At 43.7% G+C, this 13,129-nt stretch overlaps 2 protein-coding genes across 9 annotated transcripts in view; one reads left to right on the top strand and one right to left on the bottom strand.

Moving 5' to 3' along the window:
• Positions 1-6,170, bottom strand: part of TTC7A (tetratricopeptide repeat domain 7A) — a 184,957-nt gene extending 178,787 nt beyond the window's left edge. The window contains exons 1-3 of one of the 3 annotated variants that reach the window (XM_075089097.1): positions 5,975-6,170; positions 3,083-3,246; positions 1,277-1,445 (exon numbers count right to left, since the gene is read on the bottom strand). In XM_075089097.1, coding sequence (XP_074945198.1) covers positions 1,277-1,445; positions 3,083-3,246; positions 5,975-6,134 — 493 coding nt within the window. In that variant the 5' untranslated portion in view covers positions 6,135-6,170. Of the gene's footprint in view, positions 1-495; positions 535-1,276; positions 1,446-3,082; positions 3,247-5,974 lie in introns of those variants that run through there. The other 2 variants (XM_075089096.1, XM_075089098.1) reach the window with 2 other exon arrangements.
• Positions 6,171-7,474: 1,304 nt separating this feature from the next.
• MCFD2 (multiple coagulation factor deficiency 2, ER cargo receptor complex subunit) lies at positions 7,475-11,942 on the top strand. 6 transcript variants are annotated; one of them, XM_075089091.1, is made up of 4 exons: positions 7,475-7,527; positions 8,318-8,466; positions 9,191-9,350; positions 10,514-11,942. In XM_075089091.1, exons 2-4 carry the CDS (start codon positions 8,324-8,326, stop codon positions 10,643-10,645), a joined length of 435 nt encoding a protein of 144 aa, XP_074945192.1. In that variant the 5' UTR covers positions 7,475-7,527; positions 8,318-8,323; the 3' UTR covers positions 10,646-11,942. The 6 variants fall into 6 exon arrangements, with proteins under 6 accessions (XP_074945192.1, XP_074945190.1, XP_074945191.1 ...); XM_075089089.1 differs by having other exon boundaries at positions 7,500-7,625; XM_075089090.1 differs by having other exon boundaries at positions 7,520-7,608.
• Positions 11,943-13,129: the final 1,187 nt, after the last annotated feature.

The raw sequence follows: 13,129 nt of genomic DNA, 5'->3' as shown, positions 1-13,129 counted from the left end.
ACAGTCTCACCCTCCAAGGCAAACACCTCCACCCTCCAATATCTTCATATGCAAGTGAGGTAGTCAATACCATAGTAAAGGCCTTACAGGAACAGCGTTGTTCTATCAGTGTTCACACATACCTTATTACATTCACACCTCACTAAGGGCCATACCCAGTTCCCAGTGAGGATAGCACATCTCCTTCAGACTCTGGAGTGCACCAATAGTTGCTCTCAAATACACTGCTATGAATGCACCGCCAGTTACTCACTCCTCTGTGCCATGCAAGCTTTAGTGCGAGTTACAAGTAAATTAGTCCTGCTCCACAAAAGCTCATTAAGAAAGCAGATTCAACCAGTGCCACAGAAAAAACTAAAGCAAAGCAGCACAAACAGGTTTTCAAAAAAGCAGAATGAATGTGTGAGACTATGAAACAACGAAATTATTATCAGTAATAGTAGCAGCCCAGTCAAACAGTATTTTGGGTTGATTTGGTTTCACTCTTTTACATACCAGTTGAAGGTATCTGATCATCAGAGTTCTCATTCACCTAATTAGCTGGTGGACATGCTGGAAAGAGTAGAAAGCAGTAGATAGGTAGCAGTACTTGAGCAACATTTATAAAGGAACTGAAAGCAAATGAAGAAGAAGATTACTGATTTTTCTTCCCCCCAAGTCAAAAACTGACTAGGGTCTTCCTTTCCCCCACTCAAAAGGAAATGCAATTTCACTACCCGTAGAGGCAGTTTTTATTAGGATCTCTCAAACTCAATGTCTTTAGAATTAAAAGGATAAGGAGAGATTCCTGTTTGTACGTAAGGCCTGATACTGTGTGACATGCATTGCAAAAATACACTACCTGCTTTGAAAGCACATATTCTGTTAGTCCAGAGTTTAAAACTTGGCAGTATCGTCCTTGCTTAATTCACAGAAATTATAATTTACAAGTAAATTAACTCTTTCTAAAGGAAAGCATAGGCCCCAATGCAGCTGAGTGCTTGATTTAGATTTTCTCAAAATGGATACACAAGCTCAAGTGTGTTGCTGATTTACAGCCAACAGTAACCAGAAGATTTCCAATTTCAAGCTTTTCTTTATAAGCTAGCCAAGTTTAAAACCCATGGACTAAGACTCCATAATGCCTTTAAGTTTAAACTACACAGACCATACCCAGTAGGATTTTCTAAAGCATACCACATTGCCCTAACTCTGCTCCAATCAAATTACTTGGAGAAATATCTTCAACTTCAGCCTAAACACAGCATACTTCAAATATGCATACATGGTCTTTTACCTTTAATCACGAAGGCTTCAGTTACCAAACGCAGCATGTACAGAGGTTCATCTTTTGTTGATAGGTCATCAATTCCTGCTCTTGCATACATGCTGATGGCATCTCTGTAGGATCCCTCCACATAATGAAGCTTTCCTAGAATCAGCATAGCTTCTGTCATATACTTAGGCTGAAACAGAGGTGGAACAGGAAGAGAGTGTTTACATAGTAAAATACCAGACAGCAAGAATGAGGCACTTCGGAACAGATTAAGCAGATTCAAAATGCTTTCCTCTCAACATTGCTAGCTCTGCAGGCCAGAGTAGGAAGGATTTAAGCATCTAGAGCATAGCTGTAGCATCTCATGAGAGCAGCAAGCAACAAAGACCAGGCAACTACTTTGGAGCTCAGTTTGGAAATAGACAGCTTACAAGACACCTCTTTGGTTTCAGCTGACCCACTCTTGATTCACCAGCCACAGATAGCACATAAAAGCCTGCCATTGTTAGAACTACCTACACAGACACCAAGTAAATCCCCTGCTTTTAAACTAGACAGAAAGCATCACTTTTTAGTCAAGTGCTCCCCTCTCCTTTGCACATTCAGTTGAGGAGCAAGAAAGCTCCCAAATTTTCTTATCAAAAAGTTTTCAGGCAAAAGTAGAAACACAGAGGAAATGCCTGTTATATCTGAGATTTGTTTTGTTTCTTAAGGATTGAAGACGTTCATACAGATCTGTGTGACAACAACAAAAAACCAACAGTAAAATACGGACGTATCCAGACCCTTCTTATGCTTTGGAAAGCACAAAAGTGTTCCTAGCCTTCATACTCCTTTTTTAAATACATGCAGTCAACACAGGGTCAATTGTGCATGAGTAGGCAAATCACCAATAACAAAAAAATAGTAACAGCAATTGATACAGCCAAACTTAAGCAAGACCTGGAAGAATTCAGTGGTTCTGGATGTTACTGGCGCTGAGCTATAAAGAAAGAGGTTGGACAGAATCCTTTTCCTTCCCCCCTCCTTTTTACTTTCTAAATACACTTCTTTCAAGAAGCTAAGAACAATAAGCTCTGCAGAAAAGCCACTGCACATGTGCTCCCTAGAAAAATAACATGATAAAAGTGTAACGTATACTTCCAAGCTAACTAGCCTGTAAGTTTCAGGACCAAAAGTAATACCAGTCTGGAACAGAGTTTTGTAATTCATTGTGTTTTTAAAGCCAGTTATGCAACTGTGTGTCCAGGACACCAACACAGCAGCAGCCATCGAGGCAGAATCTTAAAACACTCCTAAAGCTCTGCAGCTGAGTTGGCAGGCAGCTACCAACTGTGCACCCAGGCCAGAAAATAAAATAAAAGCATAAGTTCTCATAACTTCTCTGGCAGAGACTGAAAGCAATGCAAGACTGTAATCCTGGACTTGCACCACAACCTTAAGTGCCTGACAGCAGCTTGCAGCTCATTTTACCTCTGATCTGGAGCTGACCAGGTGTACACAATTCCCTCAGACCAGGAGCAACAGTAGCTCACTCAGTTGTGCCAGCCTGACAGCACCATTATATGGCCATGCCCTACCACCCCAGAGGATTCTTAAATATTTATCTTCCTTCTTTCTAATAAAAGATAAACAGAATATATACTTGTAGCACATAATTTGTTTGCATATGCAGAAGACACTGCAAAGGGGTATTAAATTACCAGTCCGTTAGTAACACCTATACATACAGCACTGTACATAAAGCAATGACCACACCTTCTGCCAGGCTAATAATTATATGAAAGAAGCATCCAGTTGGCAAAAACTATGACAGACCCCACTTACTCGTAGTTTTCCTCTGCTTAAGATAGTGGTCAGATGTTGTTTAGCTTCACTCAGTTTGGGCTCATTCTTCTCTGTCAGTGGAATGGAGTCCTTCAGTTTGGCAAAGTTTTCCTTCAAACATTCTTCCAGCAGAGCCTCTGCAAGCAGCATATTCCTGTAGTCATCTGAAAGCACACACCAACCAATAAGGAACACTGTTTAGTGCCATACTGCTGATAAACAGCATTAAAAACTAAAACAACACACCTGTGAGACACACAAATGGTAACTCAAAAGAGGGGATAAGAAAGAACTAGCAGACAGAAAAAGTTCCATTAACTTCCAGCTATTGGAAACAGTACATTTCCTATATAAAAAGAAACTACATTTTGTTTTAACTTGAAGATTTTTCCCTAATGAAGTCTTAATTTTGACAGCACAGTTAATTTTTGTCTTGTCACTAATGTAACAGTTAAGAATTTTCATCACAAAACCCACATTCAAAAGTTAAGGACCAAACTTTGCAAACATTTAAGCGCATCCTTTAGATTTACAGATGTATGAGCATGAAATGCATGCTTTGGACAATGGATAAGTTATGAATTTCACTGCAGAACAGTATCCACATGAGAAACTTCTAAGATTTTGCTTAAAGTTCACAGAAAAAAAAAATAGAGTTCACACACGTTCTACACATCCATTATTAAAGACACACAAGGCTTGATCCAGTGACATTAACTAATATGCCACATGTAATTCCTTCTACATTAAAAACCACTCCTGTTCACAGTTTTACAAATGAGGAACTCAAACATAGCATGAAGCATCATGCAATGTTGCAAGCATGCACTGAAAAAGGTTTCATCTGCTTGGAGTTCTTGCATGATGGGTCCAGTTCTGCAGTTCATTTATTCATAGAAGTAGTACGCCAATCAGCCGACTAGTGGGTCAAGCAGGGTAAGAAAATCGTTGTAAATCAAAGAGCCAAGCCCTGCATTTCATATATACTTCACATTTCAAAGGCTGAAATTCTAGAAAGCAGGAAACACGATAGTGTATCTATTTCTATATTTTCAGTCCATGGGACAGCTTATCCCCACTTACTATCTATATGTTACATACAGCATTAATAATCAACTGGGGGGGGGGGGGGCGGTGTTTAGATTTGTTGTTGTTGTAGCTTAATTGTTCAGCTGCATATGCAATCATAACCATAGCACTTCCTGCTCAATTGCAGGTATACAATTAACTTGCATGAACAAAGTATATGTACTTAAAATGGGAAGTGTAAATGTTCAAGTATATTTCCCCCCCAACTTCTTATGCAATCATTTCTACACAACCCTAAAGAGCTTTCAGGTAGTCACTAATTTCTTAGCCAAACTTAAGAAATTATAAGATCATGTACACTGAAGAAATAAGTATACATAATCTGTCAGTTTTCAAGTTTTTCAGTTTTGTCAATTTTCACTCTGAATTGCTTCAAAAAGCAAATACTACTGTTAAAAAAATCCCATCCAGACACACTATTGTTTCTAGAAACACAAAACTGTAGCTAGTCCCTTGTTGCAAGAAGAGTTCTGTAGCAACAAAAAAAACCACATTAATCTCTCATAACTAACAAGTTACGATGACATAGCAGCAAATTAACAGATAATGTTTTTACAGCAATCATACTGCTGTTACACCTCTTAATTACAAAGGAACAAACTAATATGAACTCTTTAACTATTAATGCCCCCAAACTACCTGATTACACCTAGGAAGCACTGCTGAAATCTGACTAAAGTTCAAAGGTTGGCAGGGTTCGATCTGCATCACATAGATGCTTGGAAAGCCTCGTAAATAAACATGTATTAGGCTACCAACATCTCCCCACCACCATGCTTTCTCACTCTGAAGTTTACTGCGCTCCAGCAAGCTTCAATTAACTCTAGAGTCACACCCTAGAAACACTCCCCCGAAGAAGTCATTTTATTCATAGAAATAACTCATCTGACCTCAACGGCAGAACCTCTTGTACCAGTGCCACGGCTAGGATCAGGCCCTCTTCTCAACTTATTGCTGTTGACTCCAGACACAGAATTTTACATTTCTATGTCAGGCTACCTCACTTTTTACAAGCGATTTCATTTAAAAACAGGCAAAGCCATGTGTTATAACAGGCAAAAAAGTAAGAGCACATTTGCTGTTTATGAAGCCTGTCTTGCATGTGAAAGGATATTTGGATGAGCCTAAGCCTCTAAACAAAGCAGCCCTCTTCAAAAATATAGGGAGCTAGGGGCATCCAGAATGGAGGGGGGGGGGGGGGGCAAGAGGGAACCGGCATCACAGGTATCAAGACGCTGAAGAGAGACGCTTCCAACCACGGAAGACTACGGTCAGTAGCCCAGCCACAGCCCTGCCGAGCTTGCTGAATTAAAGACAGGCACGAAGCACAGCCACCACCTGCGTCCAGGTGCTCATCGAGAGGCGGGCAACATCCCAAGCGGGGAGAAGCCACCGAGCGAGCGCTGCCGCCCCTCGCTCCCGCCGGCAGCCCCAGGCGATGCGCTTCCTTTCGCACTCGCAGCCCGGCGGGCTCGGAAGCACTGACATGCAGAGGAAGCCCAGAGTTTTCTTACTGAACGCCGTCTCTTGGGCTCCGGCCGCCTCTCCTGGGCGGCCCTCCCTCCCGCCGCAGGGTCAGGGCGCCTGCAAGGGACACCGGGCGACACCCCGCTCCCTCCGCCGCCACTCCGGCGCTCCCCAGCCCTCTCCCGCAACCCCGGGAGACTGGGCAGCCGCCGCTCCCACCCGCCTCAGCCCACGGGCGGCGGCACGGAGAGACAAGTCGGCGCCGCCCCCCCACGCCCGGACAGTCCGGTAACGGCGGCCACCCCGCCGCTCTGCCCCATCCCGCCCGCCGCTTACCCGCGTCCTGCGCGCCCCCCGCCGCCGCTTTGCGCGGGGGCCGTGCCAGCGGCAGCAGCTGCTGCGCCAGGTGCTGAAGCTGCCCCCAGTGTCCCTCCGCCCGGCACCGCTCAATCTCCCCCTCCAGCTTCACATGTGAGTGTGAGCCCTTCACCGCCATCTTAGCGCCGGGCCGGCCCCGCCCCGCTCCGCCCCGCCCCGCCCGGCGGGGAGTCCCCGGCGGCAGCGCCCGGGAGGCGCCCGCTGTCTCTGCGGGTGGCCCCGGCCGCCCCAGGTGTGACTCCTTGCCCGAGGCCTGCGACCGGGGACAGCGGCTCCTTCACGGCTACCCCTCCCTGCCGCCTCTCACTTGATGCCCGGGCCGGAGAGCCGCACCCCCGCTGTCCCGGCACCGCCGAGGGCATCGCGCCTACTTGGCCGCCCTCGGCCCACTTCCCACAGCCGGCCTGCAGGGCCTGAGAGACTCTGGCATCACCTCACATATATCTGGTATTTCTAGGGGAACAGCTTCTTTTTACACTGGCAGTAATGGCCAGATGGTGCCTGGCAAGGTAAGGTGAGGACTCACCTCACCTTTCCTCACTTTGCCTCAAATATATCTGGCATTTCTAGGGAAGCACCTTCTTCTTACACTGGTAGTAATAGCCTCTTGTTGCCTGGTGAGGCGAGACAAGGCCTTGCCTTGCTTTGCTCTCCTCGAATATATGTGCCATTTCTAGTGAAAAACTTCTTACACTGGCAGCAATGGCCTGCTGTTGTCTGGTGAGGTGAGGCGAGGCAAGTCGATGCAATGCCTCGAGTCGCATCACCGTGCCTCAAATATATCTGGCATTTCTAGGGAAACAGTCTCTTCTTACACTGGCAGTAGTGACCTGTTGTTGACTCACCTAGAATATATCTGACGTTTCTAGGGAAATAGCTTCTTCATACGCTGGCACTAAGCGCCTGCTGTTACCTGGCGAGGCGAGACAAAGTGGGGCAAGGCCTCGTCTTGCCTTGCCTTGCTCACCTTGAATATATCGCCACTTCTAGCAAAACACTTCTTACACAGGCAGTAACGGCCTATTGTTGTCTTGCCTCGAATGTATCTAGCATTTCTAGTGAAACAGCTGCTTCTTACACTGGCAGGAATGGCCTGTTGTTGCCTGGCAAGTGCAAGCGAGGCAAGACAAGGCAACGCCTCACCTCCCCTCGCATAGCCTCGAATATATGTGGCATTTCTAGGGACAGAGCTTCTTACACTGGCAGCAATGGCCAGCTGCTGCGAGGCGAGGCACAGCCGAGAGGGCAGCGGGGACAGCAGGCTGAATCCTCACGACGCGCCCCGTGCAAGAGGTGTCAGGCCGCGCGGGGCTGCCCGGCGCGCCGCTGACGGTTGCTCCTTCCCTCCCGCGGCCCCGCCCCGCAGTGGGCGGGGCGCTCCACCTGTCCCTCCGCGAGGGCTCCACGTGGAATTCCAGGAGCGGTGACGTAGTCCCGCTGGGCGGAAAGGTGCGGCCAATAGGCGGACGGAGGGGGCGTGGCGGGAGCCCGGCGCCTGCGCCGGGTCAGAGGTGAGGCTGTGGACGGTGGCCGCCCCTCACCCGGAGCCCGCGGCAGGGACGGCGCGGCGGCGGCGGCCGCTATCCGCCCGGGTGCGCCCGCCGAGGCGGTGAGGCTTGGGGGGGGGGGGCGGGGCGGAGCTGGGCGAGCCCCCTTCCGCTGCGGTGGGGGGTTTCCCCGGGGATCCTGCCGGCCGGGGAGCCGGGCGGGTAGGCGGTGCCGAACCGGCTGCACAACCGGGGTTTGCTTCTGTGGGCGCTGCGGGAGGAGGGAGGGAGCGCGAGGAGCCGAGCCCAGCAGCCGGCTCCCTTGCACCCCGCGCCGCTCGCCCTGCCCGGGCGTTTTGCGCGCCCGCGAGGCGAGCGCTGTAAGGACCGGTGCATCTGCAAAGCTGTGTTATTTAGGGCATGCAGGCTTGACAGATCTGCTGATCAGACGCGGTCCCTTTGATACCGTAAGCGACCTTTGCTCCTGTAACTCTGGGGCAGGTTTGCTTGAAGCTGGCGTGGTTGGCTGGTTATAAACTATGTGAAGGCCCAAGCGTGGCTAAAGAGTGCACGTTCACTACGTGAAAATTAATTCTTTGAAAATTACTGCATGTTTTCTTCAAGTAGATGCACTCATTGAAATTCTTAATTGGAGCTCTCTGTTTTTCTGCTTGCTAAGTGCTTGAGAAGAAGCAAGTTCTTCTAACTTACCAGGGGTATTTCTAAGCGCTCTGTAAATCCCCTGAAAGTAGATTGTGGTTTTCATCTGTTTCCTTTTGTCTTGGGGGGTTGGGGGATATTTTACTTTTTATAGGAGATCATGATGTCCGTGAGGATTTTTAGAATACATCTGCTGATCTGCTTTCTGGCTCCACTCGTCATTTCAGCCCTAGCTGAGGAACGTGCAGGAGAGAGTCAGCATGCAAACATTCGCCTTGATAAGAACTTGGTACAAGATAAAGAGTATGTGTTCCATGTTCTAAAAATGTAAACTTTGCTTTCTTAATGATTTGCTTATCTTCTAAGTCTTGTTACATGAGTTGGACTTAAGCCTAGGGCACCTTCTCTTCCGAGGATGTTGTATGACTAGCTGGAGTCAGATATGAGACATGCTTACTCGCTAAGTTTCTAGAGATACTGGACGTGGAAAGGTCTCTCTGGAGCCCTTAGGCCTACTCGTACTGTAAAGATTTTCTTACAGGAATCCTGCTTACTTAGATCAACATACTATAGACAAAATCCTATTCTGAACAGGTAAAGTGAGAGGTGTGGTTTTTTCATTTGCTTCTTCATACTGACAAAACAGTGGTAACAGCAAATAAAACTCCCTGGAATACTTTATGCTTGACTAGGAAAGATCCTTCTCCAGCTCCTGTGCTTTGGAAGACAGACAAAAGGAGATTTCGGGCACTGCTTCAGCTGTTTTGATAACCTGCTAAGTAGGCCAGAAGAAAGAGAAATAGCTGTCTAAGGTGTTAGAGGCCACGAGAGCACCTGCACCCAACAGCCTGCTTCATCTTAGTGTAAAACTGTAGCTTTCGGTTGTCCAGGGTGCTTTTAGAAATACGATATTTCATGTGTATTTGACTGTCTGATCAAAGACTAAATTAGATGTAAACAGAACATCAAATATTAACTAACCGATGGATATGTTGTGGGGTTTGGGTTTTTTTTTTTCTTACCTTAGCCACATCATGGAACATTTGGAAGGTGTTATCGAGAAACCAGAATCTGAGATGTCTCCACAAGAGTTGCAGCTTCATTACTTCAAAATGCATGATTATGATGGCAATAATTTGCTAGATGGGTTAGAGCTTGCTACTGCTATATCGCATGTCCACAAAGAGGTAGGTGGAATTTTGTAACAGCATGTGTGTTTGGAAGCAGCCCTGACTCTCCAAAAGCAGCTTACAATAGAACAGAACAGTTACAACACATCTTCAGCGCAGTTACAGTTTTTCCTGAAAATGAGATAGTTTTGGTTTGATTTATAAATGTGCTAGCTTTATCACAGCTTTTCATGTCACACTACAGTTTTTGAGAAGTCTCTGTTGTAGTTTAAACTTCAGAGCGGGGAAGGACCGTCGAGTGAAAATGACTTGACAGAGGGGATAGTGTGGTAGTCAGGGATGGGGAGAAAGGGAGAGTATCCAAAATGGGATAATGCTGATGAGGGTTTATAGAAATAGCATGTGATATGATGCTGTTAGAGCTCCTAAGGCTGCTGTTCTCAACTCCAACCTGTTACTGCTGTGCATGCACAAACTGTAAGAGACCTCTTGTGCAAAATTAGTATTAGAAGAAACAGTCACAGTCTGCCTTCGTTTTCTTCACCTTTTGCTAAACAAAAATACTCTTTCCAGCTAGGAACACTGAAGGACAATACAATCTTTAGTATGAGATAATGTGTTAGTATTGGCTTCCTGACCTTTTGGAAGTTACAATTCAGAATAGCATAACTTCCTGTGTACACTTGTGGCAAAAAGTATCTAGCTGAGAACAGAATAATGACTTGCTGGTTTTTGTACAAAGGCACCTCTTAGTATTCCCCTTTGCTCCTAAGAGGTGACACTAAGAATTTTACTGACTATAAGCTGCAGAGCTGGATTTTTGCAATACTCTGTTACTGTCAAGCTCTGTATTTTGCAAGTTCTGACACACAGGAAGATGTTTCTGTACTGTATGGAAACTGTACTGTCTATACTACATCAAGATCCAAATTAAGAGTACATCTAATAGTTATTATACATGGTGCTATTTAGCTTTTAGAACTTTTGGCTAAGAATATTAACTGGATAGAGAGTGCTTGTTCTGAAGTTGAGAGAACTTGGACTTCATAGCTTGCACCTAGTAAAAGTTGCTTATATTGGTATAAATCATTACATAAAACTTGGTGCCAAATTAGGCACCAAACAGGAATAGCTTAACGAAAAATTGTCAGTAAACTCTCATTTGTGTCACTAGATGGGAAACACTGCTAAACTGTTCAGTGTGTTTGTGTTTTTTGTAGGAAGGCGGTGAGCATACCCAGGCAATGAAAGAAGAAGAACTGATTAGCCTAATAGATGATGTCTTAAGAGATGACGATAAGAACAATGATGGATACATTGACTATGCAGAATTTGCAAAATCACTGGAATAAAGTTTTGCAGGGGGCTTGTTTCTCCTTCTAACCACATGGAAATGTGAACCAGTATAATGTGATTCATTACTGTCTCATATCACCCTCTGTGCTGTGAGAAGGAGAGGTGTACCAGTTCCAGCTAAATTTATTTGGAAGTTGTATGTGTTAAGAGGCTGGCTAACTCTGAGCAAGGGCCATGTTTAGTCAAACATAGCAACACATTTGAATCTTGAAGATTGGAAGCATCAACAGTACTCACATAGGGTACAGCTGGCAAACTGTTAAGTAGCTGTTTAGGAATACTAAATACATTGCATACAATCTAAATTTCAGTTTTTCTGTCATTGGATTATACAGTACTTGTTTGCTTACATCTTGTATTTAAACTTAAAAAACACCTAGAAAGCAAGAAAAGATTACTGCATATAGTTGTGTTTCAAGGGTAAATGTCCTTAACTTCCCGCCAATTGCAAAGGAAATTTGCAATTACAAGTGCTTGAAACAGCAATTTTAGAGGAAAAGTGTTTGAATGTGGCTTATGTTTGTGGTCCACATGATACCATATGGGTTTTAACACAGTGTTTGAAGAAATTGAGTATTTTTAAACATATGTACTTCCTAGCACACCCTTACATTTTACGTAGAAATATATATACACATGGTTTTCAATTTCTTCTAGTTCTTCACAGATTTTGTATCTTAATTTACTGATTTTTTTCCTCTACCTTCCATGGTGTTTTCTTAAGAAAATGAAAGTATTTTTGTGACATTTATATGTTGTATAGCATTTACAAGAGTAGCTTCTGCTGTCTTGTTTTGAAGGTCACATTAACAGTAAACCAGCTCAATATAAAAGCTTCTGTTCAATTTGGTTTTCACAGTATTAGCCAGCAGGATAATCTAAGTGAGCAAGTAATGCTGCCTTGTTAAGGTTTAAGTTCATATTCCTTGGCACTTAAATTGCGGTATTACCTTCAGGAAGTATTTCAGAACTAACAGTTTCAAGATACTTGAGTGTGTGCAAGTTAACGTGGTTCTAAGAATGTTTTTACTGTCTTGACTCAATATGTCATAAGTCAAGCAGTTTAAAGATATTAGAGAAGTGATGTATCACTGTGTTATTGATGTTTGGTGACTAAAACATAACTGAAATCTTAAATTGTATTCAATCATTATCCATTAATACAGAATCTAAATGTTAGTGTATTTCTGTAAAATGTATAAAGAGCTATTTTCTGTACAAAGTTATTCTTATACAAGAAAAACACATTTGTAAAAGAAATTATTTCCTCTGTTTAAATGTTTGTGCAATGAATTCTGAGTGTCAGACTTTTTCCTTGTACTATTTATTTTCATACCTTTGCGGCCAGGGTTGTGCTGGTTGTACAAGCAATAAGAGTAAGTTGGGGACTGTGCACTTGAGTTAGACACACACGGCTGGAAGTCCTAGTGAGAAATGTACCTAATTTTCTGATGTATTTTTAAGCCCAACTCTATTACTAGCAGTCATCTTAAAAGAAAGTTCTTTCAGTTAAAGCATTTTCTAAATATCTCTTTTTAGGGTAATTAACCAGGAGTGAATGTTGAATCAGAAGAAATTATAGAAAATGCTTGCGGGGAGGGGAGAAGAGGTTAAGCTCATCAGCTTTGAGCACTTAAAGCAGGTTGCCTGTAGACCTGCCAACTCTTATGTTCTTATTCCATAAGCTTCCAAGTTTGGATTTATCTGGGATAAAAGAGCAAGACCAAGGAACTGACTTTTATGCATTGCTCTTAAAAATCACGGTTTTCTTATCAACTACAGTCTGTAAACTTAGTCCAGTAACCACCTGTAGGCACACTTTTGCATACATTTTATATACATAGTTTTTAACTGCTATTGCATGTGTACACCATGGAAGCTTTATAACAGAAATAATTATGTTAAACATGGGTAATGTGAACATTGTTTGCCAACTATATTAAATTTGTTTTTAAGGGTTCACAATTATGTATAAATAGAAAAATTATTTACTGAAAATGGAGAGTAAAATTGGCACCTTTGATTTCACAAGGCATGAAGAAAGATCAAAACAAAATTTATGCTTTCCTAGAAAGAACAGTTGAAGAAATGCTATCCAAGCTGAAACCTGCGTCATCAAGTCTTTGCTCAGCCTCCTGAAACAAATACACATACTTAATTAAATGCATTTAAAGGTAGATGATTTAACAGCTGTCCAGGGAGCTTTCTCAGTTATTAAACAGAAAAGTGTAAAATTGCTGAGAGCAATGGTGAGTCAGACTTATTTTTTATTAAATATAACTAATTTGTGTGTTAGTTATAGCTCATGCAGTACCCTAAATATGCTGGTACAGGTCATACATACAGATAGTATCTCCTATTTCATATATAGTATAGAAAATGCAGCCTTTATAACAGGAGTACTCATCAACTCTTAAGCTGTGTTAGTTTCCGTAGAAAGTACTATCTCCATTTCACAGACAGATAAATAAGAAAGCAGG

This window comes from Phalacrocorax aristotelis, chromosome 3 (genome assembly GCF_949628215.1).
Source record: "Phalacrocorax aristotelis chromosome 3, bGulAri2.1, whole genome shotgun sequence".
Taxonomy (NCBI): Eukaryota; Metazoa; Chordata; class Aves; order Suliformes; family Phalacrocoracidae; genus Phalacrocorax; species Phalacrocorax aristotelis.
The sequence above is the reverse complement of the archived record's forward strand: the minus strand, read 5'-3'. Positions and strand labels throughout refer to the sequence as shown.

Excerpts from the sequence above, each read along its gene's own strand:
- MCFD2 (XM_075089091.1), top strand. The coding sequence starts at position 8,324 with ATGATGTCCGTGAGGATTTTTAGAATACATCTGCTGATCTGCTTTCTG. Across the intron at positions 8,467-9,190 it reads AACTTGGTACAAGATAAAGA|CCACATCATGGAACATTTGG; the intron begins GTATGTGTTCCA and ends TTCTTACCTTAG. Across the intron at positions 9,351-10,513 it reads TATCGCATGTCCACAAAGAG|GAAGGCGGTGAGCATACCCA; the intron begins GTAGGTGGAATT and ends TGTTTTTTGTAG.